The 14,306-nt window shown below is 51.2% G+C and overlaps 1 protein-coding gene across 1 annotated transcript in view; it reads left to right on the top strand.

The window, feature by feature from the left end:
• Window positions 1–5,153: 5,153 nt before the first annotated feature.
• Window positions 5,154–14,306, top strand: part of XPR1 (xenotropic and polytropic retrovirus receptor 1) — a 105,584-nt gene continuing 96,431 nt past the window's right edge. The window contains exons 1-2 of the mRNA XM_082287646.1: window positions 5,154–5,502; window positions 13,005–13,056. Coding sequence (XP_082143772.1) covers window positions 5,434–5,502; window positions 13,005–13,056 — 121 coding nt within the window. The 5' untranslated portion in view covers window positions 5,154–5,433. The remainder of the gene's footprint in view (window positions 5,503–13,004; window positions 13,057–14,306) is intronic.

Genomic DNA, 14,306 nt, shown 5'->3' with positions numbered 1-14,306 from the left:
TGTGGTGTATTCCCCTGGCAGGGGGCCGGCAGTCAGGATGGCGATGGGGAGGCAGGAGTGTGTTTAACAGGGCAAGTGAGGTTGGGGTAAACAGGACAGGAACGGTCGCAAGGCCACCTGGCACTTTACCAGCCCCTGTGTCCTGGAAAACATCCCAAAGGGATAAGGGTCCACGCTGCCCCAGAGCTCGGTGGGGCAATCCTACGGTCACGGTGAGGTGCAGCGGGGACAGGCTCCCTTCAGCTTCAGGAGGGGGATTTAGCAGTGGGGCAGGCCCAGGGCTGGATCAGGGAGGTTGGAGGCGCTTCCCAGGCTCTTCTGGAAGCAGTCCAGGCAGCTTGGGGGCTTGGAGGAAGCAGCTCTTATTTCTTCTCTAATTTTAGACCTTTTCGGGGTGTTCAGTTTTCTCAACCACTGGTCAGCTGCTGTCTTCTCACACAAAGCGAGCGTGCATAAATTAAGCCAGGCACACATATATGGATTGGAAACCATCCAGGAGCAATCACTTACACACCAGGGAAGGGCGTGAAACCCCCCATCTGCTCCCGGATTGAGGCAGCACAGCGAGTCCCCAGCCAGCCAGCACTGGCACAGCTCCCGGGGGCTCATCCCTCCGTGGCACTGGGGCACGCTGCACTCCTGGAAGCCACATGGCAGGGGCACTGAACCGCCTGGGCAGATGGGCTATTTCGGATTCCCTGGCTGGGCTTCCAGGCAGGATGCTGCTGTGACCTCAGCAGAGTGGAGGGGACACGTGTGAGCCGCGAGGAGCTGCCGCCTGCTCACGGCCATGAGTCAGCCCGGGAAAGGTCACCCAGCGCAGAGGCAGCTCTGCTCCCACCACAGGGCACAGTTCTGGAGAAAGGGAGCTGCTTCCTTCTCTGTGTGTCTGCATCCCTAAGTGTTTTAGTAGCAACCAAACCTACAGAGGGGCTTCCAGTCAGGGCAGTGTTGTTGCCTGACGTTGGGACTTCTAACATCAGGTGTCCATGTGGACATGGGATGAGTGATGTGTGGGGAAAATCCTGCCCCAGGGAGTGCAGGGCAGGTGACACACAAGCCCAGCATGGCAGAGGTACTGCCCACAGACCCTCAACTGCATGAGCTGCTCCATCCCTGGGGCTGGCTGTTGGGAATTTCGAGTCTTAAATCCACCTCTGTGATGGACTCAAGTCCCAGTGGAGCAAATTCAGCCAGTGGGTAAATTGACCCTGCTGCATCCCAGGCGGGGGGAGGCATGGCCCCTCCTGGCAGGTCTCATCCTGAGACAAAAGCATCATCTTACCCTTCTTGGAAAGTCTGCAGGAGCTGCCAGGGCAGTGCTTGGGAGAGGATGGATGGATACCAGCATCCCTGCCACTGGAATCAGATCAGTCCATGGCATACTATTTCCTGGAAACCACTGCTCCTCCTGGCTTAAAAGACCTTTCTGCAGGCAGCTCCCTGGGTGTATAGACACCCTGACATCTCCCCGTGGACTGGGCTGCTCCCAGTCTGACCTTGTGCACTGCCTCTTCCCACTGGGACCCGGGACCCCCCAGCTCCTCATCATCACACCCTCATCCTCTGCCAGTAGGGAGGGGAAATATGAGAAAAATCAATAGCTCCAGCCCAGGCTGCCAGAGGATTTGTGCATTTTTGCACTGAGAAATCTGATATATCGACCCTGTTCCTCAAGACCGCCATGGATAGAGCTGGTAATGGGAGCGCTCGGGGCTGGCTGGGGGGTGCTGGGGGTGTTCAAGCCCAGGGGCTGGAGCTCTATTGATCCTGGAAGTCAGGGCAGCATCTCTTGGTGTGGTTTACTCAATTCTCTCCTTGTTCCACATCAAGCTCGCTCCCGACTTGCTTTTATTTCTGCATTTATTTATTCCCTGTCCTCCTTTCCAAGCAGCAGCAGTGAAGCCCCTGGTGGTCCCTCTGGAGAAGGAATCACTGCATGGGCAGGGCAGGGCAGGGCAGGACAGTGGAGGATGCAAAGAGCAGCCTTTGCCCCTCCTAATGCCTCCGCTGCCTCTGCACCAAGGTTGGGATGTGCTGCTGCTCCCCAGACCCTGAGATTGGGCATTATATCTTCTGTTTTTAATGAGAGATGACTTCATCTTCCCAGATCCCCCTGATGCTGAATGATAAGGGAATTTAGTAAATCACACCGGTCCTCCTGACCCCATGGTCCAGGCTCAGCTCTGCTCATGGGACCGGGGCAGTTCATGCTCCTAAAGCATTTCCTCCCATGCCAAACCGAGCCCCTAAATATCCAGGTGTCTTAAAATCCTTTTGCCTGAGGAGGAGGTGGGAGGAGGTCCGTGGCTCTCCTGTATTGTCTCCTGCGATGGAAAACCCTCCTCTTTGTGATTTTATGAGCGCCAGTAAAGCAAATTTTCCCTCTGCAAGACTCTTTTTTCTAAAGCCTTTTTTGAAGACTCCTTTTCCCCAGCCATGCAGGAGCTTTAAAAGTATAATTATATATTTTTAAAAAAATCCCACCATGCTATTTATAAATTATTCTATACGCTCCCAACAAAGCAAGTGCCAGACTGCACTGGCGGAAAGCCCACTCCGGCTTCTCCTTGCTGGGTTTAAAAATGCAAATAACATTGCTTCTATGATTTTTTCCTAACTACAACAGCACGGGGGAAATCACAATGCAAACTCTTTCCTGGAAAAGAGAGAGAGAGATGAGGAAAACGTGGCAGCCTGATGCCAGTGAGGTATGGGGAGTGAGATCCAGACCTAAGCCACAGCGACGGGGATCCAAACCTGAGCTCTGGGGACTGAGATCCAGACCCAAGACCAGGATCATTTGGGACCAGCATCCCACTTCAGTGTCACCTGGATTGCCCGTGCCTGCCCTCCACCCAGCCGTGGGCAGAAGGCAGCAGAGGCAGGCGGTGCTGGCCTTTTCTCCTGTGCTTAAGGGTTCTCCTTGCCCTTTCTCCTTTCCTGCATCCCTCCCCCAAGCCTGGATAGGCAGAGCTGGGAGTTTTGAAACCTTTAGAGGAGTTGGAAAGCCCCGAGTCGCAGCAGAGCGGCGAAACACCAGGATGTGTGGTCCCAAAGGGTGTCCGATAACGGGAAGCAGGGATTTGCCAGTCAGATACTTGAATGGAGGTGTTTCTGCAGGGCAACGGTGAGCAAAGAACCCAGCCTCTGCTCTGTCTCTCTCCCCTGCTATCATCTGTCTCGGTTTAACGCCAAAAAAGAGCATTTATTGATACAAAATAAATAAATGAAAGGAGGGATCACCGGTTACTTTCCATCACGAAATTTGCCCGCCGTCGCATCCGAAGACGTTAATTTATTGTACACCCCAGTATGTATTCCAGGCAATGCCTCCAGCAAACAACAAAGAGAATATTTATTTCCTAATCCCCTTTCCTGCTCCCCGCTGCAAGCTATCTCCGGGAGCCCGACAGCATTCAAAGGGTCGGGGGCTGTACAACCCCAGCTCCCGTCGGATCGCGGCGGGAGCGGGCTCAGCCCCGGGCGGTGTTACCGGGCACACCATCGCCTGCCAAGGTGAGGCATTGAGAAGTCGGCGACCTGCGAAATGTTAAGCCAAGCCGCGACACGGCGGCGGGCTGGTGCCGGGGTCAGCGCCGCGCAGGCTGCTGAATGCGGAGCTCCGCAGGAAGGGCACTAAAGCTCCGCTCATCGAAGGGTTTGCTGCAAACATAATTAAGAGATGGTATCAGCGAGCGCCGCTGTCGCTGCCAGGCGAATCTCAGCCCTCGCAAATCACAGATCCCCGGGCCTGCGACAAGACCCCCATAAATCTCCGCAGCAAACGAGCTCTGCGGGTGTCGGGGGAGCGATGCTCCGGCAGCTGCCGCCGGGGAGGGAGGTTGTGCTGCCGAGGGCCGGCAACGGGAATGGGATCGGCCCTGCGAGGGTGGGAAAAAGCTGAAAGCTGTCACCTGAAGTTGTGCCAAAGGTTGGGAGGCTTGAAGGAAACCAAAATTAATCCCAAACGCGGCAAATCCCCAAAATCTAGGAACTGGGGTGGGCCAGGGTTAGGGCCACTGAGAATCCTTGTGATAACCAAGGGTTGCAGCCCCACTCCAACCGGCTCCAGTTTGGTCTCTCAGGCCGTGACCCAGCGGGTACCGACCCCGGCAGCCCCGGGGGTGTCTGTGTTCCAGGGCAGCCTGGCCCCGTGCGGGTGGGTTTGCTCCAAGAGCTGCCCTGGAGCCCCTGCTCCCCCTGTGCCAGCCCGGATGTGCACGGCATTGATGGGCAGCGCGCGAGCAAAGGCTGTGGAGATCACGCAACTTTTGGAGACTCTTCCCTTTCCCCTCCCCCTTCCTTTCCCCCTGTTCTCATTTTTTCCCTCCTTTTCTCCCGGTCTTTTGTGGCCTGTTAGCCCAGCTTCCCTCCTCCCTCAATTCTTACTCTTGTTCTTTCCTGTATTTTCTCCTACTCTTTCCCCCATCTCTGTCCCTGTCCTCTGTCTTTCCCCTCCCTGATCCCTCCCCATCCTGTCACTTATTTCCCCCCATACACACGCATCTCCCTGCCACAATTCTCCCCTTCCCACCCCATTTCCGTTTCACCTCATCCTCATCCCAGTCCCTTCCCATCACATCTCCATATTACATCCCATCATCCACTGATCTCATCCCATCCTACTGCTTTCCCGATCCCATCCCCTTCCCCATCCATCCCCATTCCATGCCCATCCCATCCCCGTCTCATCACCTTCCCCGCTCTCATCCTATCGCGCCCCATCCCCTCCCACCCCTATTCCGACCCCATCCCCCTCCCATCTCATCCCCATCCCCACTCTCATCCTATCCCGTCCTGTTCTCACCCCCTTCCCATCTCATCCTCCTCCCGTTCCCGTCCCGTTCCTCCCCGCAGAGCCCCGCACTGCCCCAGGGCTGTCCCGGCCGTCCCGGGGGTCGCGGGTGCCGCGCCCGCGCCCCGAGCCCGACCCCGAACCCGGCCCGAGCCCGCGCGGGCCGCGGCGCCCCCCGGCGGCGAGCGCGGGAACGGCGCCTCCTGCCGGGGCGGGCCCGGGGCGGGCCCGGGGCGGTGCCGGGCGCAGGCCCCGCCCGGGGCGGCGGAGCGGCGGTGCCGGCGGGCGGGCGGGCCCGGGGCGGTGCCGGGCGCAGGCCCCGCCCCGCGGCGGTGGGCGGGCGGCGGTGCCGGGGACGCGCGGTGCCGGTGCCGGTTGGCTGCGGGCGGTGACGGCGGGAGGCGGTGGCGAATATGGCGGCGGCGGCGGCCGAGGAGGCGGCGGCAGCGGCGGGGCGGCGCTGAGGAGGCCCGAGGCGGGCTGAAGAGTGGCGGGGCGGGCGGGCGGGGGCCCATGTGCGGTGGCGGCGGACCCCCCCCGCCCCCCACTACCGACGCCCGTTCGCAGCCAGGCGCCGCCGAGGCGGCTCTGCGGGCGCGGAGCGAGCGCGGCCCCGGCCCGCCGGCGGCGGCAGGATGAAGTTCGCCGAGCACCTCGCGGCGCACATCACCCCCGAGTGGCGGAAGCAGTACATCCAGTATGAGGTACGGCCCCGGGCAGAGTGCGGGCAGCGGCCCCGGCCCCCCGCGCCTCCCGGTGCCCGCCGTGCCGCGGGGCGGTGCTGATGGAGCGGCAGCCCGTGTGTGTCCGCCGCGGCGGGGAGGCTGCGGCTGCGGCGCCGGGCACCCGCTCCTCGGGTGTCCGGTTCGTTAATTAATGAATTAATTGCCGCCTGTAACCTCTTGCCGGGGGACGGAGGTCGGGGCACACGCGCGGTGCGGTGCTCGGCACCGGGCATCCGCAGCCCCGGCGGGGGTTCAGCAGCAGCGCCGGTTCCCGGCCCCGGCGGCGGAGGAGCGGTGACTTTGAGAGGCTCCCGGCCTCCCAAGGGCGATCCCGCCGGGCTGGGCAGCTCCCGGCGCCCTCCCTGCCCTGCCGGGGGCCACCGGTACCGCTGTCGGCTCCGCTGAGCCCCCCAAAACAGGGCACCAGACCCCCAACAACTGCCCTGAGCCCCCCAAAACAAGGCACCAAAGCCCCATCAACTCCCATTTTACGATCATTTTTAAGTAAGGCTCCGCATCTCGCTGTTTCACACCCGAGTCGGGGCGTTTATGAGCACTGTTTACACCAAGTTCTGCTGCATTAATCGTGAATTATCTGCAGAATACAGCTTTCCAGGCTTTATCGCGCCAGCCTGCTAAAGGTCACGCTGATTGCTTCGTTTCAGATTTATCACACCGGTGCTGGGCTTGGGTTTAACTGGACGGAGCTGGGGGTGGTTATTTGTAGTAAAAACATTTCCTATTTCAGCGTCAGCAGTAAAAAGTGGCAGGTGCCAGCAATGTCTTTTCCACAAGTAATAATTAAATCTAGACAACGGAAAGCTTGATTGTAGGGCAGCCGTGATCAGCAAAACTTCTTGACTGATTGACTCAGTTAAAGCCATGCAACCTTTGCTGTTGTTCGAAGGCCTGTATTTTCTCCCTGGGACTATAATTGCGATTCATTTATACTGTCCCTATTAATCTGTCTGCATTTGCACGGAAAATCACATTAATCTTAGCCTGCTTTGTTGTGATGTCGAGCTCGAAAAGTTTATATTTGCCCTTTTCACTCTTCCTTTGTTTTCCTTTACCTGACTGCAGAGAAATGGACGTTTAAATAAAAACTGCAGTTGGATTTGGCTTTACAACAATATTGTGATCTCCTTGAATTATGTGGCGAGCTAGATGGCCGAATAATGCCATCGGTCTTTGAGGAGGAGGAAAACCATTGTCTTGATAAAATAAAGGACCGGTTTTGCTCTGCATCATGTCTCTGATGGGTTATCCCTGTGAGAGTTGTCTTCTGTTCCTGGAAACAGAAAACTTGGACACCTTCCTAAGAGCAGGGTTGGAGGGGACGGCAAGGGGGAAATAACAAGGGTGAAAGATCTGGCTGCATGCTGAGCAAACAGCTGTGCAGAGAGGGTAGGGAGACCCAGTGAACCACGACACCTTGATTTACGTGTGAAGAGCTCCGCTGCTCATCGGCCACTGTTGTCATTCTTGGAGGTTAATTTTCAGCTGTTTTAACTAGGGCAGTGTTATTGTGTCATTCTCCATTCCCCCATCCCAGTCTAAAATGTAGATTTCAGTAAAAACTTCCTTCAAGTTCTTACTCCTTCTAATCACAAGTAATCTCCTCCTTGGGTAGACAGTTTAATGTAGAGTGAAGGAAAACACAAACCTCACCCTCCCTTTCAGTAATAACTTTCCAACTCTTTGTTTGCCTTGTTGCAGCTGGCTGGATGTGAGTCAGCCGCCTGCTCATGCATATTGCAGCGATGGAATAGCCCGGCATTTATTATTCAGTAACTGGTGGTCGTGTGGGTGCCGTGCATAAAAGCCCAGCACTACCTCAGTTTACTTGTTGATTATACCTGAGGCAAAAAGCACCCAGCCCTCCTTTATCCAGAGAAAGTCCCAGGCGTTGATTAGCGAATGTGAGGTTAAACGCTGCCTGTGTTACTTGTGTGCAATAGTGCCTGCCGAAGGTGTCACAGTAACATTTTAAGACATTGTTGGTGTATTTAATAGCGTTACAATATTTCTTCACCTCACAGTTTACATCGTTTCCCTCTTAATTAAAGCAGTAACCACCCTTTCAGAGTGAGAGATGATCTTGGGTAGAGAGCTCTGAAAAGATTCTTCCTGTTTACAGGACGTCACATTCCAGATCACAGAATCCTGGAATGGGCTGGGTGGGAAGAGATCTTAAAGCTCATCCAGTGCCGCCCCCTGCCATGGCAGGGACACCTTCCACTGTCCCAGGCTGCTCCAAGCCCCATCCAACCTGACCTTGGACACTTCCAGGGATCCAGGGGCAGCCACTCTGCTCTGGGCACCCTGTGCCAGGGCCTCCCCGCCCTCAGGGAAGACTTTTTGCCTAATATCTGATCGAACCCTGCTCTCTTTCCGTTTGTAGCCATTCTCCATGAAAGGATTAAAAGATGGCGTGGAAATTTCTTTAAGTCATTCTGTATCATAAAGCTTCCATGCTCTCATCTTAGTTTTCTGCTCTGGCATTTGTAGTTATTTCCACTGGAGAGCAGGTGCAGTCATTCAGCCCTGGAGAGTGGCAGGACCCAGGTAACCTGTGAGATCCTTGGATGAGATTTGGAGCGAGCGTGCCTGGGGGAGCTTTGCCAGCCAGACCAGGTGTAATCTGTTGGAGACAATGCCAGAAAAAACAATGAGATTGTTGTGTTTTCAATACCTAAAAATGTAATTTCACTTTCAGGTGGTCTTTAACAATTGACAGTCCTCAAAACCTCTTGATGTTGATGTGATCTTTTCCTCCAAAAATAATCAGTTCAAGTATTTTAAGTGTACTTATAGGAAGTATGGAAGTTACCCAGGCTTACGACTGGCACTCAGTGTGAGAGCTTTAAGGAGAGAAAAATCCATTAATTTCCTTTAAACAGGCAAAAGTAAGATACATTTTGGTAGGTGTGACTTGGATTCTTGTTCTCTTTCAGCAGAAGTGCTGCAGTGACCATTACCGTGCATCTGCTTTTTGAGAAGGAGCACTTGGCTTACAGAAAAGAGGAAAAATGGCAATGAATGCTATTCTGTTTCGTTCAGCTTTTCCCAAAGACATTTACCATGACTGAGTCAACCTTAATGTGGAGCTTTACACAAACCTTGATTGGCTTGGTTTGGCTTTCCATGCCAAATTTCCATTCTGAAGATCGCATTAAATAATGCGGATTGGATGTGTCATGTTTACTAAGGAAAATCCATCCCCAACTGATGGTTCTGGAAATCTAAGCTAGTGCAAATGACCAGGAAGGCTTTATGAGAGGACTGGTGGCAGCAGCAGAATACCCAGTCCCAACATAAAGGGATGACTTTTCCTGTTGGAATACTGAGTGTCATTATCAGGCTGCTCCCCAGACGCAGTTGAGTTTAGAATGACGTGTTGACAAATGCTTAAATTGTGGAAATGCTTCTTGATGACGTTAAATATGACAAAGTTTTAAACAACTTTGGTTACAATTTCAGGAGCTGGCATCCCAAAACTTCCTGGTTGTTAAAAGTAATGCTTCAAGCTTCTGTACTTGCTGCTTTCTCTGTGCAAAGCCCACAGCAGAGGGGAGGCATCTGGCAGTGTGGAGCAGGCGGGGCAGTGACCCGTGGATGTGCCTCACCCTGGCAGCAGCAGTGAAAGGGTTTGCTCACCTTGTTTTAGGGGATCTGGTAGTGTATTTTCTTCTGTAAAGTGGGTCACATTTTCCTAGCCTGTTAAACTGTTGCTGTGATGTGCACTGCTTCAGTGCACTTTTTGCCTTAAAAGTTTTGGACCATCCATTTACCCTTCACTTCCTTTGGAAAAATATGAAAACAGGAAAAACATGAAAACAAACAGAATCCCAATGTTTTGTGCCAGACAACTGAATCCTCATTTCCACATAGTCAGTACTGAACAAATTCAGGTAACGCTTGCATGAATTTCAGCTGATGCTTCTTTTTTTTTGCTGAGAGTTTGCTCTGCTACATATAATGTTCATTTTTCATGCAGTGAAATTGTGGGGTTGTTAGTCCTCTGTTGATCCACAAACTTTCCTGGTTTCCTTTGCTCTCGTGTCCCTCTCTGGATTGCTTTCAGGAGGAGAGCGTTGCTCTGCTTGCTCAGACTTCTAAATGCAAGTGTGTGTCTGCATGTCCAGCTGATGGAACTGTACAACTCAATTGCACAGTTGCCAGAGGGCTGTTTGGTTGCAGTTAATCTGGCCTGAATTTGTTTATCTGCAGAAGTCTGATGGTATTTTTATAGGAAATGTGCATAATACCTTTGAAATCACAGCAGCTGGGGCAGGAGGAGGAGCAGAACAGTTATTACAGGTGCAAAGTTCATGGGAGAGATGGGTAAAGGTGTGAGCAGGTGACCTCCCTTCCCTCCGAGGGAGACCCCAGGTTTTAAGTCCATTTTTGAGAAGAGAAACAGGTTGCTAAGTTTTAGGCATCATTTCTCCCAGACACCACCTGCAGCAGGAAGTAGGTGTGGGGAGAGGAAACTGATCGCTGAGGTTGCCTGCTTGCCGTCAGAGTCTCTCTTGCAGAAAGCGTCTTTCAGTTTTTGGGAGGTGGCCAATTCTGCTCGTCAAACCCAGCTTCATGATAGGCAGTTCACACCCAGGCTTGCCACCTCCTGACACAAATCTGTTGTGCTATTTCGCTGTTTGTCCTTCGGGCTGTTAGCGGACGAGCTTAGAGGAGCATAAGTGGTTTGAAAGACTCCTTTAAGACAGCAGGTTTTTTGAGTTTTAAGGTTTTTGTCCTTGATTTTGTTCACTGTTAAGGTTTGATGGTTGCGTTTTCAAGTGTTTTCTTTTTGCCTTTTTTTTTTTTTGTTCTCTCATATGTATTTACACAAGTTTGCTGTGGGTGCAAGGTGTAGTGCTGGCACACTCTAAAGCAAGGCAATAACCCGTTTTGTCTAGTTTGAGGGCAGAATGAGTAATTCTTGAGTGTTTCACATTGACAGTGATGGATAACTTTTGTAAACGATCAGTTCTACAATTCAGTAATCTAGAGGACTAAATAGTTTAGGTGTGAAGGAGCACTGAGTCTTTCAGGTTATTGGTTTACTTATATAGGTCAGGAAAGCAGTAACAAAATCTGCTGCCCTGCAGCTGCCAGATTGTACTATGTCAGCCTGCACGGGGAGAGGTCTGTGGGATGACTGACACCTTCAGCTTTCAAGATTGTTTAGTGCAGGACTGTCAATGTTGTCCTTTTAAATTTGTTTCTTAAAAAATGACTGATAAAACCAGAGGTAGGAATTACACCCGGTTTACCTCTGGGTGGGTTGAGAGATGAGTTGTTACTACAGTGACTTGCAATGTCCTGTCTCTTCTGGTTTGTGTATCCTGTGTCATGTGGTTGTGGTTCATGGAAAAAGTTACAGGTAGGTGAGGATGACGAGCGGGATGGAAAAGGAGGGAGACTTTGTGACCACTTGGTGTGCAGAGGCAGATCATGTGCTGCTGACCAGTGAATCACGGGGGAAGGAGTGAAGTGGCCAGTGTTCCTGAGGAATTTTAGGAAAGCACCAAGGGTAGGGGAGAGCTGTGCCGCTGGAATGAGGATCATTCAGCAGTGGCTCAGCTGGGGAAACAATTATGCAAGTGACCTTTGTTGAGACCTCTGTGGACTCAGGAGCCAGACCTTTGAGAGATGCCAGAGCTGCCGGTGTAAGCAGCCACCTTGGCTATTGTGTGATAAACAGACTTGTCCTTTAGACCTCATATTTACCTAACAGGACTGTAACCACCGGGTTACAACAGCGCTCAGGTCCCAGCTGCTGAGCTGGTGGTTTTTACCTCGAGAGTGTTGGGGGATTTGCCATTTAGGCTGGGAGGTTTTGTCCTGGACACTATGACACACACCTCTGCTGCTGCTATTTTTCAAGACTGTAGAGGTATGGGATATGTTGGGAATCAGGCAGAATAAATAGGGACTAAGAAGACCTGAATGACTTTTTTGTGTTAGATTTCTGTGGGCTCAAAAGTGAGGGAATGTTTTTTTTTCAGTGGTAGAGGGTGCTCACGTTCAGTATGGACATTAAGATGTGAGGTGTGTGTAAGCAAATCACTTTGCAGTAGGAATGGGTCCTTCCTGGTGGCTTCTAGTTCCAAACTTATGGTTCAGGTTATTCATAGAATCCTGGAATGTTTTGGGTTGGAAGGGACCTTAAAAGACTATCTTGTACCAACTCCCTGCCATGGGCAGGGACACCTTCCACTATCCCAGCTTGCTCCAAGCCCCATCCAACCTGGCCTTGGACACTGCCAGGGATGGGGCAACCACAGCTTCACTGGACAACCTGTGCCAGGGCCTCACCACCCTCCCAGTAAAGATTTTTTTCCTAATATCTACTCTAAAACTTCCCTCTGTCAGTTTGAATCCATTCCCCTTGTCCTGCCACTCCATCCCTTGTCCCAAGTCCCTCTCCAGCTCTCCTGGAGCCCCTTTAGGCCCTGGAAGAGGCTCTGAGGTCTCTCTGGAACCTTCTCTCCTCCAGGCTGAACACCCCAGCTCTCTCAGGCTGTCTCTAAGCAGAGGTGCTCCGAGCCTCTGATCATCATTGTGACCCTCCCCTGACCTCACCTCATTCCTTCAGTCACTGCTCTGAATTCAGTGTATGTGATGTGAGCGAGCAAATCTTTAATCTATGCCTGGAGTAACACCAGCACCTTAACAACTGCCTGGAAAGAGACCTTCCAGAGAGGAACTGCGAGTGATGAGGCTCGTGATGTGGTGCCTCCCTCGTGGCTCTGGTGAAGGAGGGGTGACTGCCAGGGGTGCTCTGTGTGTATCTGTAGGACCCCCTCGCCTCCTGGACCTGCTGCTGCTGTGCTCCTCTCTTGTGGGTGAGTGGCTGCTCTGTGCTCTCCGGGAGGCAGCTCATGGTGCCTCCAGGACCTGAAACCTGGTTCATGACTCTGGCTGGTGTTAATGTTGCTCTTCAGTTCCCATCTCTAGAGCAGGTTGTCACCCTTGGTTCCCTAATCTCCTTCATTGTGTTGTCTTCATCTTTTAGGATGTATGTGTATTTTTGTACTCCTATACAACAGTGATGAGAAATCCCTGAGGCTGCTTTTCCTCTGTTTGCCTTGACAAACTCCTTTGTGTCACGCAACACTTCAGGTTTTGTTGTTATTTCTTTATTTTTTTTAATGTAAAGCCTTTAGCATCCTACCAACTGGGAAACATTTTTCCAAAGGAAGATGTTGAAATGTACGGTTGGAATAAATTTTATAGATTAGTAAGATAACAGGCTTTAGACAAAGCAGTCAGTAAACATGAACCTGTTTTACTTGTGAGCAGAAATACGTGTGATAGCCTTGACATCATGTACCATAGCTTTCTGTGCCCGTCTGCAGGATAAAAGGGCTTTAATTGCTTTTGTTTTCAAACAGGCATATCAAAACAGTGTAATTTTTTTCCCTCTCTTTTAATACTAACGGTGTTCCTTGTTCTCTGCCTCTCCCTTGCAGGCTTTGAAAGAGATGCTATATGCGGCTGTGGACCAGGCCCCTTCTATAGAAGGTAAGCAAATTGTAACCCACACTTGTGTTTTTCTTGGCTCTGGGCGCTGGACACGTAGTCCCGCTACTTTTCTGTCCTCAGTCCTCCTAAACTGGTAAACTTAATATCCTGATGGGCAAATGCCTGTCCTTTCACAGCCTGCATGCTATTTTTGATTGTTAGGACTCTTTGTCCTCTTTCATTGGGACAATAAATGTCTTTGTATAGTTTGAGACAGCAACAGCTGGATTCCTCTTGCTTATAAGGTCATTCAGTGGTGGAAGTGCTTTCTTCATTGTTTGAGAATAGACCTTTGTTTTCCTGTGAGAGCCAGCCACTCTGGGAGACAGCTGTGCTGGAGAGACACTGGTTCCCGGTTTGTTACTGGTGATGTGAGCTGGAAGAGTCTCATCCTTTTGTTCTGTGTCCTCCTTGAATGCTGTGCTGCCTCTTCTATGCAGACATGAGTATATCTTCTTGTTTGCACGTGTATATCTTCTTGTTTGCACTGTTTATTGCCTCTGACTGCTCTAGAGTATTCTAGTAAGGTGTTTGGTTTTAAGCTCACTGCGTTTTGAATAGTTTGTTTAATTAAGTGATGATCTGTGCAACATTTCATAAAGGAGCATTTTACTTTCTGTATCTTTCTTCCTTTTGCTGTCTTTGAAGTACTGAAGAGTTTTTGCCTCTGTGTTGCTTCACTCCTTACTTTCTTGTCCTTCATGTGGATTTCCAACTGATTTATAACCTCCTTACCTTTATTATTTTCACTTTGATTGCAGAGTTAATTTTACTAATTTCTGGACATGGCTCCAGGCTTCTTTCATATTTATAGAGCAGGAGAACAAGTGCTGCTCCTGGTGCAGTCAGTTGTCTAACATCAGTAAGGCTGGCCACTCTTTGTGTTAGGTCATTGATTACTTTCCTTTTGTTGATTAGAAATGGGAAATGAGGTGTGATGTAGTTAATATAATGTGGTCTTTTTTTAAAATTTAACTCAACTCCACCTGCTCTTTGATTGAGGTTTTAAAACCAGAGCTGCAATAATTAATAGGTTAAGAGAGTGTGTGTGGGATGGGGCAGTCTGTCCTTAAACTCTTCAAAGGTGCATTCCAAGCTGAAAACTTTGTGGAAGCAATGCTCAGGTAGGTGTAATTTTTAGGTTTAACCTGACACTTAGTAGCTCATTCTACTCATCCTGCTAATTTTGTTAAATGAATCACACTTTTCTCTGAAGTGCAGGTCCTAGAACTAGGTTTCTAAAGGTTATG

Source organism: Coloeus monedula (assembly GCF_965178545.1).
Source record: "Coloeus monedula genome assembly, chromosome: 9".
NCBI classification, from domain to species: Eukaryota; Metazoa; Chordata; class Aves; order Passeriformes; family Corvidae; genus Coloeus; species Coloeus monedula.
The sequence above is the reverse complement of the archived record's forward strand: the minus strand, read 5'-3'. Positions and strand labels throughout refer to the sequence as shown.